Below are 20,179 nucleotides of genomic sequence, written 5' to 3'. Positions count from 1 at the left end.
GATAGTTAATTTCACCACCGTTCTTCGAAAGGAAGAATTCCTAGAGAAGTACCGAAAGCATAATTTGAATAGCTTCAAACTAACTACTGAGCACCTTAAAATTGGTGGCCCAGCGAAACCAATTTTTATTTCGGAGAACCTGTCATCACGCAACAAAAGACTGTTTTTCTTGGCTCGTGACGCGGCCAATACCAATAATTACAAGTTCTGCTGGGTCAAACACGGCAAGATATTCGTCCGTGAAAGAGAGGGAAGCAAGCATATCCACGTGAAAACCGAAGCAGACCTCTCATTACTTGCGAAAACTATAATATGACTAGCTGTATTTTGTTTGATGTTGCTGTTTATCCCCCATTATATAAAGCATTATTGTACAATATTATTAACTTGTTTAGTTTTTAAGGTCAAGTTTTTCTATTATATAATATTTCTCATCTGCATGTCACATATGCATGTTCTAAAATTAGTAAATATGCCTCGTATCTTATGCTTCCTTTCATATATTATTACACACACACATAACTACTTACACTCAAAATACACACTACGGAAGAAGTTTTCTGTGCAAAACGAATACTTGATGTTTATAGTATTATGTCTGGTCCCCTCGTAATACACTATATTATGCTCAATAAAGCAATTCACCTGTTTATTCTTAACTTTAATCATTATGAATGACAATGAAAATATAATAGATGACATAGAACACCTGTCAACTTCAGCATCACACCTATGTTGTCCGGAACAAGTAAACTCATACCTACGTAGTATTAGTCAAGGCCTAAAAATTTTCCACGTAAATATCAGAAGCATCGGTAACACGGCAAATTTTAACAACCTCTTAATTCTGCTGCATCGAATAAACATACAATTCGACGTAGTGGTATTATCGGAGTGTTGGCTAAGTAAATGTCCACATCTACCCTCTATACCGGGTTTTGTGTCTAATTACTCTGATCACTCTAACCAGAATGATGGGGTTGTGGTATACACTAAAGTTGCGCTACAGTTCCTATTAGAAAAACCTGTACTGTCAGATGCGAATTGTTTGGTATTTAAGTTTAAAAACGAGGTGGCACTCATCGCTATTTACAGGTCACCCTCAACTAGAAATATTCAGAATTTTATTACAGGTCTAGACATAATTCTCAACTCCCTTAATTCTTTCAAAACTGTCATTTTGGTTGGTGATATCAATTTAAACATAGCCCCTAATGTGGTTGAGTCGAACTCGGACATGTACCTTAATGCTCTTGCATCGCATGCCATGTTGCCTGCTCATGTTCTCCCAACACGGAACGACAGTTGCATTGACCACGTGATTCTAAAGACAAATAAACCAGCTATAACGTTAGTTCTCGACTCCCTAATTACTGACCATGCTCCTATCGTAGTCTTTTGTAATATTAAATTAGACATCCCTAAATCACGCTCTCTCCATCGTCGTGTGGACATTAATGCTTGCGTTTTGGATATTGAGAAACTTGATTTTGCCCCAGTTCTGAAATGTCAAGATTCTGAAACTGCTGCTTCTCTTATGGTCAAACTTGTTTCCTCAGTAGTTGATAGAAATAGTCGTGGTTCTGTTGTCCCGAACCGAAAGCGCATAATTAAGCCATGGATCACACCTGGGCTCCTTAAGTGTATTCGGAATCGCGATAACATGTATCGTAAATTGAAAAAAGAAGCTAATAATAATATTCTGAAAATAACCTATAAACGATATAAAAATTTTTGCAACAATCTACTAAAGAAAGTAAAACGAGAATACGAACGACATGAATTTGAAAAAAACCGTAAGAACCCGAAAGCTACGTGGAATCTCATTAAAACTATCTCCAATCTCCATAAGAATAAGGCCTCTGCCGGTGAATTGTTATCCTTGACTCCAGATCCAATTCAATCACTTGACTCTGTCAATAACTTTTTCGCAAACGTGGGCACAAAACTGGCGTCCAAAATCCTTAACTCTCCAAACTATAATCCTATCACGACCTTAGACTCTGGCACATCAGATATCCTGACTAATTCAATGGCTATTTTGAGCACGGATAACGAAGAGATTGACAATCTTATCCGTGGTTTAAAATTATCCAGTGCCACGGGTTGGGACGGCATCCCTGCAACTGTAATCTTCAGTGCTCGAAGCACTCTGGTTCCGGTTATCTGCCACGTTTTTAACCTCGCCCTCACAACTGGAATATTCCCTAAGGTCTTCAAAAAGGCTGTTGTGCACCCTATTTACAAAAGTGGAGCCAGAGACAGTGTCAACAACTACAGACCCATATCAGTACTAACTATTCTAGCTAAGCTCCTCGAAAAGATATTAAACAAGCGTCTGTTAGATTACATTAACTCACATAATATACTTGCTACCAACCAATATGGATTTAGATCAGGCAGAAGTACAGAGGATGCGATATTAGAATTAATAGGTACAGTATCTCATAACTTGAACAACAAGGATAAATCATTAGCTATCTTTCTAGATCTTTCTAAAGCTTTTGACACTGTCTCTGTCCCCCTCCTGCTCAGTAAATTAGAAAAGATTGGTGTAAGAGGCCTACCACTTCATTTGTTTGAGAGTTATCTAAGTGGACGCTCTCAAATTGTCAGCATAAACAATAGCATCAGTAGGGAAGCATCCATCAGCTACGGAGTGCCGCAGGGTAGTGTTTTGGGACCCACCCTTTTTCTGCTGTACATAAATGATCTCTGTAAACTTGAACCAAAAAACTCCAAAGTACTAGCTTACGCTGACGACACTGTTATCCTGGTTCATGGCCGTGACTGGAATGAGGTGCGGACTCACGCAGAGTCAGCCTTGCAAGCTACTATGCAATGGCTCACACAGAACTTGCTCACCCTAAACCTTGATAAAACCAAGTTCATCACCTTCAGTCCAAGGAAAGATTCCCAACCAGCCCCGGCTTTTCGCCTGACTGCTCACGTATGCCATACAGTTAGAATTGCCACTTGCGGCTGTCCTGAAATTACGCGTACGGACTCAATCAAATATCTTGGCGTCTGGGTTGGCAGCACGTTAACATGGAGTGAGCAAATCGATTCACTGGTGTCAAGGGTTAGGAAATTAATTTTCGTTTTCAAAAACTTAAGGACTTCTGCCGATTTTTCCATCTTAAGAACTGTGTACTTTGCGCTTGCTCACTCCATTTTAACATACTGTATTTCGGTCTGGGGTGGTGCTGGTAAGTGCCTTATGTTACGTTTGGAGAGGGCACAGAGGGCTGTCCTCAAGGTAATGGCCTTTAAACCTTACTGCTTCCCTACCCGCGAACTGTACATGCTGTGGAAACTACCCACGGTAAGGCATTCTTTTGTGCTAAGTACAGTGTTGCGGAAACACTTAACCCTAACTTTTGAACCTGACCTTAAAAGGCGAAAGCGAAGAACTGACAGAGTCTGTCCTACATTAAGTGCCAAACTCGAAACTGTACGCCGGCAGTTCGTTTTCCTTAGCCCCGTGCTCTATAATAAAATTAATAAAGAGCTTACTATCTTTCCATGTACTTTCCGAATTTGCAAAAAAGTTATTGATGACTATCTCCACACTCTAACATATGAGGAATTGGAAATGTTAATCAAACCATAAAAATATTTCTTCCGCAAACATGCACACCAGATACACGGTAGCGTGGAGTGTGCTCGTGGGGAGGTCCCTCAAGCACACCCTACACTTACACCCTACAGACATGCACTACACTCACATACAACACTGCCACACGCACTACCATAAATAGTTTAATTTTTCTTTCAATTTTGTTCATTTTTGCTATATTTATATTTGCTAGCAAATATCCTGTATATGTAGTTAATTGCTCTACAATGTTGCTCATATATTATCTGAAATTTGGAACGCTGTGCCTTTCCTGGAGGTGGGCGTTAATAGCTGCAACACAGTTACTCAACTAATGTAGCTATTTACGTACTCAAATTATTTGTAAAAGTGTTTTTGTTCCAATAAAGATTATTATTTATTTATTATTTATTTATTATATATAAAAGGCTTGCTAAAGAAGACTCAAAGACTTGCTATAAAACGTGTTTTCGCTAAAAGTACTATTATTTTTTTGAAAACATTTATTCCCAACTCTGATCTCATGGAGATGGTGTCCGAGTATCACCACTGTGTGGACTGTGCGAACTATCGTACCCGGCCCAGGTTTAAGCCATGGTCTGGGGCGAGAAGAAATGGGATGAAAAAGAATGAGGCGGCGGAACGATTGAAAATTCCCACTGCAGTAAGAAACCACAGGAGCACATTCCCAGCCACCATAGGCGTGGGCGATGAGTTTTGAGTGGGTCGTCGACCATCCGGCTCCTGGGAGACCCGTGTCTAACATGCCCATGTCAGCGATGCGCGTTATTTCACGCGCCCCTTTAAGAGATTCTGCAAACCCCAGTGAGGCCCACCAGAGCCAAAGCCTAACACTCCCTTTACGCTGCACTGCTCAATGCACAGAAGACTGCATTCTCTAATGAAAAGTCAAACTAATGGCTGAGAATAACGTAACTTTCCAGGATGCCATGCAACGTGTTGCACATACCCTGGCCTTTGGGAGCTTGGTAATCCTTTTCTCCACCTTCTCAAAAACACATAGGAAGTGGTGAAGGGGTTTTGGGGGCTGTCTTTTGTTTTTACTGAATTATCAGCCTAATTTGAATAATCGTTTTTAGTTTTTTTCACTTGAGTTTTGAATAGTAATGAATTAGTTTTGGTCTCGGCGACTTGGACGTCTTCAGAACGTATTTACCAACTCTTAGTGGTCATCCTGCACACCCGCTTCTCTAACTATATTTGCAGGATCAACAAGATTGTTTTAGTTTGTTATATTAACTACGCTACTATAGCCCGCTGTCAAAGAAACTTTTTAAATCAATTCTGGAGAAGCTACATAATTATTAGCCTGTACACAGCCTTATGTTTGCTGGCTGCACCAAGAAGTGACAAATTGCGAGCGCACATTTTGAAAAAAAACTGCAGGCTTCAAGTACGAACACTGTTGGATATGGGTGCAGGTGAGACAAAGAAAACACATGTATCCTGAATGTAAGAATGTACGATAGAAGTGAACATTGAATGATTGAATGTTTGACGAATGATTGAAGTAGGTATGCTTTATATAATCTTGGATATTTGTAAAGGAGGTATTATACGTACATCATGCGTATATTCCAACAGCCCCCCTCAAATGTACAAGCATTTTATACAATCATAAGTCAAAAATCGTTTATTCAAACTTGGCTGCAAAACAGCACCTTTTGAACGTCAGGAATTTATAAAAGACAGTCCCCCAAAACGCCCACCTTTCCACCACTTCATATGTGTTTTTACTGGGAAGAAGAAGTGGCGCAACAAACTCCCCAGCAACACATGTCTGTCTGTAGGTTAGAAGAACCTTAAATATTGTTTGATATATACATACAGTATACAATTCAATTTGTTTATTACAGTATAGGACAATATGCAATATTGACATACAATTTATACAATCATTAATAGTACCTGCTGCATAAAAAAATTACAATAACTTTGATTAACAGCTTAGTTTATTTGTTATAGCCAAAACATAATAGCATTCTAAATAAAATCATTTAACTGAAATTATTCAAAAATTTACATTAAGTTCAACTATTTAAAAATATTTTATTCATTCATAATAATCAATATTAATCTATAATAGGGAAATATTAAAACTAGGTATCAAAATATTCATCCGCATCGCTGTCAGCTGGGATCGTGCCCAAAAGGCTGGCTGCATTGCCACGCTGGATGGCAATGCATATCCTTTGACCGAAGTATAGGCCAGCCCTTTGGTCACGAGTGGACTCCATTAATCGCTTACTAATTTCTCGAAATAGTCTGTGGGCACTTGGGCCCCATGGTCCCAGGGTTGCAACCCCAAACGGCTCAAAAATGCAATTGCCGGTGAGGTTTACATATTTGTGCCGCTTGAGGTTTTCCGCGGCCCGGTTTAGAATTAAGTTCAACTTAATTCTAAAAACTTTGCATCATAAATCAAAGTCAAAACATTTACTTCATTTAGACCATAACAAGCACTTATGAAAGTCAAAAACATAAATGTGGTGGTCCTGCTCCATAGGCCATACTAACAATATCTAATTAATAACCAAATTAAAATTACATTTTAAAATTGTATTTTTCCTTTGACTATGCTATTTGTCTGGTGACAAAATATGTACATATAAAAGGATTAATGAATGTGAATGTTTATACTTATCACAAGATAAGTTACAAAGTACATTAAAATATTCATATCACGTTTAAATAATTATCTTTATAAATGGTATTTGACTCATGCATTTTCATGAAACATGAAAATTTGAAGCATGAAGCATTTTAATGGTCATTTCATTCTCATATGTTTTTGTTTGCGATTCTACATGACCTTCGCATGCTGTTATTGTATGAATCAATACATATTTATAAACTGTATTACCATACTATGTATTTTTTTTTTTAAGAGTAACCATGGAGTTACTTGCCTCTTCTCCATAGGAAGCTACTTTTAGAATGGGCAAATAGAATCAAACTTACTGCTCGCGCAAGTTTTACATTTTTAATTTAATTAACTATATTGTTTCCAATGCAATTTCTGAACGCATCTTTTCTAACATTTTATACTTCCGCAACCGCACAGTATGAGTTGGCTATCCTTCCCTTTCCCTCCTATCCCGCTACAATACACCAGAAAGAGAAGGAAGATGCGCCGCGCGCACCAACTCTCGGCGCGACTAGCGCCGCAACGCTCCCGCCGTTGTATTCCGAAAACTTTTCGAATCACCGCGACACCGCTCCGCACTTTATGTAAAAATAAATTAAATAACCGCACCGCTTCATCTTAAACCGCTTAAAATCAGTGTTAGTGTAGCCGGCACACAAGAACTAATCGTGAGTGACAGTGTTTTTGTGTGCCGGCTAATTTGATTCTATTTGCCCATTCTAAAAGTAGCTTCCTATGGAGAAGAGGCAAGTAACTCCATGGTTACTCTTAAAAAAAAAAATACATAGTATGGTAATACAGTTTATAAATATGTATTGATTCATACAATAACAGCATGCGAAGGTCATGTAGAATCGCAAACAAAAACATATGAGAATGAAATGACCATTAAAATGCTTCATGCTTCAAATTTTCATGTTTCATGAAAATGCATGAGTCAAATACCATTTATAAAGATAATTATTTAAACGTGATATGAATATTTTAATGTACTTTGTAACTTATCTTGTGATAAGTATAAACATTCACATTCATTAATCCTTTTATATGTACATATTTTGTCACCAGACAAATAGCATAGTCAAAGGAAAAATACAATTTTAAAATGTAATTTTAATTTGGTTATTAATTAGATATTGTTAGTATGGCCTATGGAGCAGGACCACCACATTTCTAAGCATTTTTTATCTTGAACTTAATGTTCTAATTTATAATATGCTTTCTTACAAAGTGTGGCTTTCATATATGAGTTTTAAACCTCATGTCATTCAGTTCCAGACTGTTGCCTGGTTGTCTGGTATTTTGTTATTACATTTACTTATTTATTTACATATACAACCTTACATCTACCCTTACAGGACGTGCCTAATGCGGCAGATGGGTTCTTATTAATTCTAAACTAAACTAAAAACACATAAATAATATCTACATCACATCACACAAATCAACACATAAAAACTTAACTAAATTCGTCACAATATCGTTTGTGATTTGTAGGATTATTAGCGATGCTAATACAACTGTTATTAACTTCATATATCATCATTGGCAGTTTTATAAGAATAGAACTATGCTATACTATAATGATTTTATCCAAATAGCTTCTTTTATAGCTTCAAATAAGCAATATTCAGCTTCTTTTGAGGAACCGGCGACTATTTTGTTTCCGTTTATTCCACGAAATTACGTACAATTATCGAACACTTTAAATATGTGATCTGTTGTACTTTTGCAGTCAATAACGTCGCCTCAACCAATCAGAATCTGCATACCCTGCCATCAGTTGTTTGTAATCACATTTCACATAGGTCAGCTTTAATTTAAGAGTTATTTATTTAACAATTTATGTACACACACACAGAATACAGAGAAGAAGAAAAATAGAAAAGATAGTACAAAGGCACAGCTTATTTCATTAGAAATCTCTTCCAGCTGGCCCGTTATGAGAGAGTTAGAATAGAAAGAGATGCAGATAGAGTGCGTAAAAAGAAAAGAAGCTAAAACTAACATAAAATAATTACTAACTTAACCTAAATATGTATATATAAAATATATATCAAAAAATATATATATATATGTATAAAAATATATAAATACACTAAATACTATAAGCATCTATGATGACAAGGAAAGATAGTGTTCCTTCAACTTGCGTTTAAATAATGCAACAGTTTGGCAGCTCCTCAGCTCAGGCGGCAACTTATTCCACAGCCGTACAGCGTGCACGGTGAAGGAGTAGGAGTAGAAATCAGTGGAGTGGGAAGGGATTTTAAGTAGGGATTTGAGATGAGTCCTGCAGGAAGCATCAGGTGAGCGGAGAAAGGAGAAACGTTCCCGCAGGTACGAAGGAGATTTAGGATTGAAGAGGATATTGAATAGAAGACACAAAATGCGAGTGTTCCTGCGAAGACGAATAGGGAGCCACTTGAGATCCTTGCGAAATTGTGAAACATGATCATACTTTTTGAGATTGAAGACAAAACGAATACAAAGATTTTGCAAGCGCTCAAGTTTATTTAAAAGCTCCTCTGTGGCATCCAGATAACAGGCATCGGCGTAATCTATAATAGGTTGGATGAGAGTCTGAGCAAGAGAAATTTTGGTTTTTAAGGGCAAAAGTGTTGAAGACATTTTAGCGTATGAAAAGTGTAGTGAACTTTGCGACTAACTTCATTGACCTGAGCTGACCACGATAAGTTAGAATCTAGAATAACACCCAGGTTTTCGCTGTATTAGTGTAGTCGATCTGAACCCCATTTAAACTAAGCGGTGGTAGTGACGCAACATCTAGCCTGCTACGCATGTATCTGCTACCAATAATCATGGCCTGAGACTTCCTGGGATTAATTTGCAGACCAAAGGACTGCGCCCAATCACCAATCGCATCCAGGTCACGATTCATGGCAGCAATGGCAGCTTCTGCATCAGCACAGGGAAAATGTCTGTAAAGCTGCAAGTCGTCTGCATAGAGATGGAAGTGGGAAGAAATGACCTTAGTGACAGAGTCAATGAAAATAGAAAACAGGAGAGGAGAGAGAACGCCACCTTGAGGTACACCCGCAGTGAGATTGCACCAGCCAGAGGTTAGGTTATCGAGGCGGACAAATTGCGAACGGCCTTTTAAATAAGAATCAAACCAACTTAGGGTGGAAGGGGAAATATTGAGAGATTTTAGAATGCCGAGAAGAATATCAAAATCAACAGAGTTGAATGCACTGCTAAAGTCAAGAAGGACTAGTAAGGTGAGAGACTTGTTTTCCATCGCAAGGCGAATATCATCAGTGACCTTTAGCAATGCAGTTGAAGTACTGTGACCAGGCCGAAAGCCAGATTGAAACTGACTCAGCAGGTCCATTCTGGATATATAAGCAGACAACTGACGGTGAACTAAATGCTCAAGAACTTTAGACAGGAAAGGGAGGATTGAGATGGGTCTAAAATCTGTCACAGCAATAGGATGTAGGATTTTGGGTAAAGGAATGACAATCGCTGCTTTCCACAGATCAGGAAGGAACCGGAGAATAAGGAAAAATTAAAAATATGAGTCAAAACAGGAAGGACAGAGGAAAGAGTAAGGGATATCATTCTTGAGCATATATCGTCATTGCCAACCGCATTAGATGAAATCGCAAGAATAGACCTCTTCACGTCATCGGAGGTCACAGCACACCACTCGTATGGAGGACAATCAGGCAACGGCAGACTGGCCAGCTGACTCAATGTACTGGCTCTGACGTGTGCAGCCAAACGAACAGGAGGAGAGGAGAAGTAATTGTTAAGAGCACACACATCAGTGTCACCACTATAAGTAGCCGCAGCCTTTCCGATACCGATCGATTTTAGGAATCTCCAAACCTCGGAGGAGCTACGATTATCGAGAGAATTATGGAAGTAGCGTCTCTTAGCATCTCTGCACATTCGACTGCAGCGGTTACGTAAAGATTTGTAAGCAATAAGGTTGCGCTCAGATGGACTACGCTTCAGCCTCCTCTTCGCCCTATCCCGACTGGCCATCAACTCTTTAATGGCAGGAGTGAGCCAGGGAGCCGGAATATTCTTAACTTTAATACGACGAATAGGAGCATGGCTATCAAACAAGCGTATTAATTTAGAGTTGAAGCAGTCTACCATTTCGTTGATGCAGGTGCTCTCCAGAATACAGGTCCAGTCAATGAGATCAGCATCACGCGTCAATGCCTCCAAGTCAATGCCCTTGTAATTCCGAAGGAAAAGGTACTGTGGCTTTCGCTTAGGAGGACGAATCCTGTAAGATAGAAAGATGAAATCGTGGTAGGAAAAACAAGCAGTAAGCTGTCCGTGAAAGAAACATTGCTGATCTTTGACACAATCATAAGATCTAGCAAGGAAGGAGTACAATTGGGAAAGTGGTGAGTAGCAGAAAGAGGTAAAATACTAAGATTGAAAGAAGAAAGAAGAGATTTAAGTTTAAGCGCTCGACTGTCATCCTTCAACAGACAAGTGTTAAAATCACCCATCATGACTATATGCTCGTACAAAGGGCAATAATCATTCAACAGCGAATCCAACATGTCAAAGTAATTAATGTTGAGGTTCGGACTATAGACTACTCCAAGAAGCATCTTGGTGTGATTTAGGATAATTTCAAGAAATAAATGCTCTGCTGATTCCGAGTACAGTGAAGGGGAAGCACTGATGATCTTATACGGGACATCAGCCCGCAAGTACATGGCAACGCCCCCACCTCCCTTTCCTGTTCTATCGTTCCGAACCAGAACGAAACCAGGGAGGGCATAGTGAGCAGACAGAAGCGAAGGTTTCAAAAAAGACTCGGAAATCAACAAAGCATCAAGATGCACACTGTCAATAGATGCCAGAAGGTCGGAGTGGTGACCAGGAACACTTTGAGCATTTATGTGGGCTATATTGAAATTATTAGGATACGGCGACAGAAGTGAGGAGATCTGATCACCCAACGTCAAAGGAGCAGAAAAGTCGCCATCCGCACTGACAAAACTGTTGGAATTTGAAGAGCATGAGAAAAAACTATCGTCTAAGTTGAAATCACTCATAGATATTCAAAGGAACTTCCGTAACTTCATTAATTTTACTTTGATACCGACTTAAAATACCTCTAGCAGCCCCAATATCTGATCATGTACCAAACATTACGTACATAAGGCACTTCCATATACTTAGATATATCTTCCTTAAGAATGCCTTTCAAAACAGCGGTTTTTACGTCCATAAGATGGGCATGTAAATCAAACTGATTTGCAAGAGTTAAAATAAATTGGAAAGATTATATTTGAGCTACTGGAGTGAACGTTTCGTTATAATCTTGTAAGTATTGTTGAGTGAAACCACGAGCTACTAATCGGGCTTTATACCGTGTAGGTTTACCCAACTCGTTATTTTAATTGTCCTTATTTTAATTGTCCTTACCCATTTTGAACTTTTTATGTTAACATTTTTAGGTCTTGCCATAAGAGTCCAAGTATTATTTCTATGATTAGACTCTATTTCACTTTTAGTGGTTTTCAACATAAACTAGAATCATCCCCACTAAAAATGTCACCATAGATGCATGGTAGTGATTGAACAGTTGTGAGCGATAACTAAAAATGGGTCGTCAATCCTTTTATAATCTATTGGGGTACTTTGAGAATTATTTTTATTACGTCTCATTTTGTTAGATGAAGGTCCAGCTTCAGAGCTATTATCAGGGGAATGATTATGTTTGTGTTAGTTGCCTATTAACTTTGCCGAATTTATCGTCGTTATCGGGCTTGTTAATTTAGGCGGGAATTTAAACAGGTATAATAGAAATTCAACTCGTTAAATACAACATTCCTCGCAATAAGGAACTGATTATTTTCTGTATTAAATAATGTGTAACCATTTTGGTCGTAACCAACTAATATGGCTTTAAATGACTTTTCGTCACATTTTGAGGCTTTGGTTTTATCATGACCTCGCGAACCGAATCATCATCATTATTTTAAATGTCTTGAACGACTTATTTTCGGTTTCGTATTTGCGGTATTGATTGTGCCGCATTTTGTATGGTGTTTTATTATTCGAGGGCGCTTTTATGGGTAGTCTATTTGTATATGTATAGGTATTGATATAGTTTCACCCCTGAATATTTTATACAATTTCGCACTTGTAACCAATTGTCGAGCCATTTCGGTTAATGTACGATTCATATGCTCCTCGACACCATTTTGTTGTGGCTATAGGGTACCGTTAAACAGTAAGTTATTCCTTACAAACACAATAATAATCTTTAAATTCATTAGAAAGATATTCTCGCCCACTATCGCAATATAAATTATTTTACTTTATGGTTAAATAACTTTTACACTTTAACAACAAAATCTTGAAAACATTTCAGCACTTCTGACTTAGCGTACATTAAATACAATAACAGTGTGATATTACACTGTAATGTATAAAATTGTCTACAAACGTAACAAAATATTTCTTATTATCTACAGTACATGGTTTTTACCAAGTTTGCAACGTTCACATAATTCATCAAAATTATCAAATAAAAACATTATTTTCATCAACTCCATATTTGAACATTTTATTTTTCTGTTTATTTAAGTAACCTAGTGTACTATGCCGTAATGTATACTCTTTTACACAGTCTTGGTGATTCTCTTCAACTAAATTTAAAATTACTCCGAGAATTATTACTGTTTAAAAATAATACTAAAAACATTATTGATTGATGTTCTCACCTGTCATAAAACATTTATTATTTTTACCATAAATGTTAAAAAAATTACCGACATAGGTACCAGTCTTTTGGCAAATTATAACGTACCTCCGGTCAATGATAGGGTATTACATGCATTTTTGAAATATATCTTAAATAAATTCTTTAGTCTTAATATATCTCTAAAAAATTAAAAATATTTTTTTTTCTCACGTTATGTACGAATATTTATAAATTAATTGTTTTATCATAATTTCAAATTTCGCGCGTATTTCGCGAAAACGCGGCACACAACGGACGCCATGATTGTTGATGTTTTGGTCATGACGTCATTACGTTAGTAAACAAACTACAGCTGTCAGTAATACATATTTTGATATGTATTGAAAATTTTAATAATGAGTAATTATGCTCCGTATCGTTGGTGTGTTGTTTCTGAATGTGAGAACACAGTAGTGTAAAAACACCAGACAAATTATGGATTCAAGTACCAGTGGATATAAATATGAGAAACACTTGGTTAAAAGTTGCGAGACGAGATCCCGGACTGTTATCAGATAAATCTCGTTTATACTTTTGTGAAGATCACTTTGATGTAAGTAACTGTATTAACATTACCTATCTAATGAAATATACTCTTTAATGATAGGTTAACTACTTCAAGAATCAATACTTTGGGAAATGTGGATAATATTTAGAGGTTATAAAATCTATGTAGTAAAGATGCTAATAACTTATTTTTCTTACGTTTCAGTTGGAACATGACATGGAAAAGTATATAAAGTATAAAATAATGGGTTCAGTAAAAAGGATTAAAATGAAACCTAATTGCATACCCTCCAGGTTTCTTTGACACTGAAAGCTGACACTTTTGTTTACGACCGTAATGACTTCATTAGCATGGCGGCGACATTTCGTAGTGTTCAAAGACAGATAAAAAAACCTAAAAACTTTAAACTGCAATAAAAAATATATTTATGTACCTTACGAAGTGAAACTAACATTTCCCGATTGCTTTTCCTCTAAACAATCATTGTAATACACTTTTAATTTTTTTCTCATCTAGACTAAAATACCCTATTCGACGTACGAGGTTAAAACCTTTTTACATTGTCAATCTTTTATTTTTTTCTGATTTGTCAATATGATATATGTCATCATGATCTGTCACACCAGAATCTAAAAGAAAATAAACAGTATTATTTTCTACATAATTAGCAGACAATTACCATTATGAAATCATAAAAATGCAACCGTCCTGGTCATTGTTGCAGTATTCAATGTTATTGGCAGACTTTTGAAGTTCATTGTTAATGCTATTTTTATTTACACTCTTTCACTGAATCTAAAATTTAGTTGTATTACTTTTAACTACAGAAAACGGCCTGGGCCCATAACCTGTTGGATATGGGTGCAGGTGAGACAAAGAAAACACATGTATCCTGAACGACTGTTATATTTCGAATGTAAGAATGTACGATAGAAGTGAACATTGAATGATTGAATGTTTGACGAATGATTGAAGTAGGTATGCTTTATATAATCTTGGATATTTGTAAAGGAGGTATTATACGTACCTACATCATGCGTATATTCCAACAAACACAAACATGAATTGGACTCTCACAGATATTGGCCTGTTCGTGAACTAATTCAAACAATTCGGTGGAATCCCAACTTAACATAGAAAGAAGAAAGAAAGAAAGTGAGTGAGTGCACAGAAAATCCTCAAGTGTTTCCCCCTGTAGTGAAACTATGCGCCTGCCTGATGACTATTGTAGTGTACTGTATTATCACCGATATCTGTCGTCTCGTTGTCGCATAGACGCGGAGGGTGCACACTATACTCTATGGCCAGTTGGCGGGAAACCGGGAGAGTGTGTGGCACGGGAGTAAGACGTTATGTGGACAAGCGAGCCGATATCCTAATTATCGGATGGTAATTACAGAGACACAGGTAGGACGAACACTACATTTGGCGACGAGTGAAAATATTATATTGGCGGCGTGTCTGTAAGTAGCGAACATTATTTCTTTTGAATTGAAAAGAAAGGAAGGGGCAGGTATGGTAAGTTCAGTTTGCGGATTAGAAGTCCCCCTAAACAGCCGAAATCTGAACAAATTGGCCGTCTGTCCAAAGAACGTGCAAGTTAAAGTATCTAGTAAGGATGCTAGTATGGTATCCAGTCACCGACTCGACTATAAATTATTGTACGAGACTTTAAAGAATTGTCACACCAGTGCTCATGTCTAGGTTTTACTTGGAAAGTTTAATTGTGTGTTCTTTGAAGCATATAGGTAAGTTGTACGTTAGTAATTGTACTGTATATTAATCACATAAGGGTTTTCCAGAAAGCCTGTATCATAATATCACATTGCATACCTATGAAATTCATGTATTTTTCACCAATTGAACATAGAACATTCATTTGTTTTAAGATTGGTGCGAATCAGTAAATCGTTTTAATGCTGTGATGCTACATGATGGCTATGATTACAGCATACAGCCAAACATCTGTCGTGGGAGTAATTTCCTTTATGAAAGATAAATTACATTGTGTTCCTAGTTCCTATCATAAAGTAAATAATCTTTGGTTCCCATTGACTATAAAAGTGTGAAAAGTAATAACTGGGAATGCAATTATGACTGAAAGTTTCAAATTAATTTGTAACTTGTAATATAGTGAAATATTTGGTGAACTGAGTGCATAATATTATAAGTACCTTGAGTTTGTAAGCGACTCCCTACTACAATAATTAAGAAGTTATTTCTACTAAATAATCTGTTTTGAATTGAGTAATTTTAAGTATTTGAAAGTTAATCTGGACGAGTACCTTCTTTAAATCTTGATTAATTTCAGATTTTCTGTGCCGGTGGTTTGGATAATATAAGCTTCCAAACCTAGCTTCCCTCCCAGAGTCTAGTTAACTGCTGCATGGGTTTGCCCGCTGCACCTACAGCCAGACCAGTCATCTTCAGTAAAGTGAATGTGGTCATCTTCATCACGTATTTACCAACTCATAGTAATCATCATGCACACCCGCTTCTCTAACTTTATTGAAAGATCAACAAGATTTTTTCAGTTAGGGAGTTATATTAACTACGCTACTATTTACATCAATATTAGAGTGTAATTAAATTATGTGGGTGTTGGCTTTAAGTCAAACCGAATCTGTTTGAGTACCAATATGTTACTTGGAGTGCCTATCTGATCTCCTCAAACCAGTGAACTGGTTCCGCCGTTCCGCCGTTCCGCCGCCTCCTCCTCGAGCATGACTGCTTCACAGAAGGAGGCATCCCATTCCCTCTCGCCCTGGACCATGGCCTGAACCAGGGCCGGACGCGAGAGGTCGCCGCCGCTTAAAGCCTCGACGAGGATACGGCGGTGCTCTTCCCAGGGCACTCCTGGACTGTGTGGTCCACCGTGTCCTCGTGGCTGTCCGCACAGTGGTGATACCCAGGCGCCTCCTCACGACCGACTGACCTGAGACCGGACTTACCGCCACTATGGTGGCGTGCCTTATTACTTTCGCCCCTTACGTAATAATTTTCCAATCGGTTGACTAGATCCAGAGATTTCCACAACGTCACAAACTTTACTTCTTTTGTTTAGATAAATAGTCACACATCGTCGAACTACCTTGATCGATCAACCCGTGCGGCTGCTAAGTAATAATCCTAATTATACTGTCATGTGAATGGATACACCTACGGGATAAGTAGTATTTTGTCACGCAGTATTTTGCCGTGGGACGCCGGCTTAGAATTGCGCTCCCCCCAAATCATCCCGTGGGTGTCGTAAGAGGCGACTAAGGGAAAACCGGAGGTCGGGCAGCAGCGCCCTCTGCGAACTGTACATACTCACTGCGATCGCCAACCCGCCTGCCAAGCGTGGCGATTAAAGGCAAATACCCTCCTAATGAAAAGCACAGAAACCAGGCCCCCAGTCCCCGGCAGCTCCGCTATCCCTGGCGCGGCTCGCAGAGCAGATGGCAGATGGGGCCGAAAAGTGTTGGAGTGGAGACCACGGACTAGCAAGTGCAGCGTAGGACGTCCACCAACGAGGTGGACAGACGACCTTATAAAGGTCGCCGGAAGACGCTGGATGCAGGTCGCTTCCAACAGGTATCTGTGGAGATCAAAGGGGGAGGCCTATGTTCAGCAGTGGACGTTCTATGGCTGAGATGATGATGATGATGATTGTCACGCAGACGAAGACGCGGGCAACAGCTAGTAACAAATAAAAAGGAGTCGCAGTCAGGATTAATCGATTTATTTGGTGACAGATCTACCATTTTGAGCACCAAGCTATTATTTAAGTAATAAAACTATTATTATAAGAACGAAGTTTATATTCATGTAATGCACTACAATTTTATTGGTAATCCATCTCATATTTTACACATTATATTAACAATAATTTGGTAATTCATACCTGGGAACACTCTTTGTTTATCTGAGAACGAACATATTTCGTGGCGATAGATCTATTTATTAGGTGATACAACTTGATGACAAATATAAATGGTGACAAAAAATATAGTTCCCTTTTAATAATACCTTTCTGAAGGGTCTTACACTAAACAGTGGCGAGCAGCCTCACACTATAACATTTTTGCCTCTACGTTTGAGAACTTTCTTGGGGTACTTTGGTTCCATCACATGTTTTGGAGGTTACTAAAATCAATTTATTTTTTTAGAATTCATCAAATCTCTTTGTTTTATCGGATAAAAAAATCATTTTTCAATACTTGTTCAGAGCAACTTTCACCTTTCATAGAAAACGCCTACTACAGTACAGACAGACACGCGTAGCTTTTCCAAAAGTAACATCTTCGTATACACATGCACTACAGGTTTTCCCTACCCGGCTGTCATCATAAAGTTCTGCAGACACAATTCTTGTCCTTTTAGCATCAGATCACTCCGAAAAAAACAATACCGAATAATGTGAATGGTTCTCAATTTCCTTATAACACCACTGTAAGTAAAGTCTGTTTGCGGACAAGTTTAGTCGGTTTTCACTTATTCCCAAACCTTGACTTTTTTAGTGCCATTAACAAGGCATCTTTAATAATAAATTTATTACCATGTCCTTATTACAGTTCAAGTGGTATGAATGAATCCGCATGGCAAAACTTTAATTAAAAAAGCCTAAAACATTTTACTTACCAAAATTTTAGTTTTATATAGTTGTATTGATTGGACTAAAATGAAAAGTTTTAATGAAGGAAACCTTAATTGATACCTAATTTGAGTTCTCATAAATATTTTACTTAATTTAAGAAAAACTATGGCGACTATTTCTATGTTACGTTTTTTTTTTTCTTAAGTCGGCGTTTGCTGTCTTTAATTAGCTGACTAGCCAATTATCCGCTACAAAAGTTAGTGTTCAGTTCCCACAGAGCGTTATATCTAAAGTATTAAAAAAAGCAAATGTTTTTTGTCCTTAATTTTAAGAACACAATGTAATGTTTGTTTAAATAATAATTACATTACATTTTTTACCGTGTTTAAGCTCATGTCAGTACCATTACTATTTATTTCACTTCGAGTCGGGGGGTGTCTTTAATTAGTTGACCACGACTGTATATTTAAACTGTGCTCAAACTCCGAATTTTATGTGACAAAATATAATCTTAGAATACGCATTTAAGTTGACTCAATCATTTGACATAGCAGCCTACAGCCTGCAATGCGAATAAGGCCGAAAATAGAAAGACTTTCAGGGTTTCAGCGATTTTCAGGTGAGCCCCTTGAGCGCAACATAAGGGATTTTGTCAATTAAGTCGTATTTTTATTCTTTTGCAGATGCCGTGCAGAAGTTTATTGAAATGCCGACGTATACTGAAGTGGATCCGGGAGAAGGAGCCTTGCTCAGATGTAGGATATCTGACAAAAAGGGAGTTTGTTCGTGGCAGAAAGATGACAAGGTGAGTGCTTGAGAAATTACAGGCTTTCAGATGTCAGTCTTTTGGGAAAGAGGTTTTGAGAGTTGACACAATCCCTTCAGAAATCTATGGAGGATTGATACTTAAAAAAATAGGATACGCATCTACTAATCAATCTAAATCTAAATAAAAAATCTAAAGTGTTTGTGGTACGACGGCGACGGTTAGAGTCTACTTCCTATTTCTAAGCAGGTGAACCCTCGCCCAGAATACGTTAAAAGGACTGTTTATTTTGTACGCTAACGTTCTGATCAAGATCGACACGGTTCTTTTAGGAATGATGCAAAAGAAATCATCGATGAAAGCTTCCGCAAACATTGCGGAAGCACTGCAGTATCTGGGTTTCCTCGACACTGCCCTCAGAGCGTCGTTGTAGATAGATAGATAGATAGATAGATATACTCTTTATTATGTACACCAATTTAAAAAAAAAAAACAACAACAAAACACTGATCTACAGATTTAAAAGTCGGTGACACAATGGGCGGTCTTATCGCTAAAAGCGATCTCTTACAGACAACCTTTGGATGGATTGAGAATAAAAAAAGAAATAACTGTATTGCAGGTAGTTTTTGGTGTACTATGTATAATATTAATACCTAAAAATAGACAAAATAAAATAAATAAATAAATACATATACATATAATAAATATATATTTATAAAATAGCACAAATATGTATATATATAATATATATTGAAAGTTGCCAATAAACTTAGTGATACCTACTCCGTATTTTACTGGATTATAAATTGGAAAGGTAGTGCTTTTTCACCAGGTTCTTGAAGATTGCTAGAGATTGAGCCTGCCTTATTGTCACGGGCAATGCATTCCACAACCGCACAGCTTGAACGGTAAAAGATTTATCAAAGAAGTTAGTGGAATGCAATGGCATCTCTAGCCTCAAATTCTCAGATGACCTTAGACATTTTGCATGTGTGTCATTAAGGAACTTAAAACGTTCTTTTAGATAGGACGGGTTTTTTGGATTGAACAAAATGTTGTACAGTAAAGACAGGATATGAGTATTCCGGCGAAGACGTATAGGAAGCCACTTGAGTTTTGAACGGAATTCAGAAATATGATCATATTTGCGCAAGCCAAATATAAATCTAATACAAACGTTTTGAAGTCGCTCAAGTTTATCAAGCTGTGCCTCAGTGAGATCGAGATAACTGACATCAGCATAATCAAGGATTGGAAGCAGGAGGGATTGTGCAAGCGCCATTTTGGTGGCTGTCGGGAGAAAGTTTCG

General features: G+C 37.7%; 1 protein-coding gene across 1 annotated transcript in view; it reads left to right on the top strand.

Moving 5' to 3' along the window:
- Positions 1 to 20,179, top strand: part of LOC135117212 (hemicentin-1-like) — a 475,120-nt gene that overhangs the window by 59,599 nt on the left and 395,342 nt on the right. Inside the window, exon 2 of the mRNA XM_064035808.1 lies at positions 18,785 to 18,906. Within this exon, the coding sequence (XP_063891878.1) occupies positions 18,785 to 18,906 (122 nt within the window). The remainder of the gene's footprint in view (positions 1 to 18,784; positions 18,907 to 20,179) is intronic.

This window comes from Helicoverpa armigera, chromosome 8 (assembly GCF_030705265.1).
Source record: "Helicoverpa armigera isolate CAAS_96S chromosome 8, ASM3070526v1, whole genome shotgun sequence".
Taxonomy (NCBI): domain Eukaryota; kingdom Metazoa; phylum Arthropoda; class Insecta; order Lepidoptera; family Noctuidae; genus Helicoverpa; species Helicoverpa armigera.
Note: the sequence above shows the minus strand (reverse complement) of the source record. Positions and strands in the feature narration are given on the sequence as shown.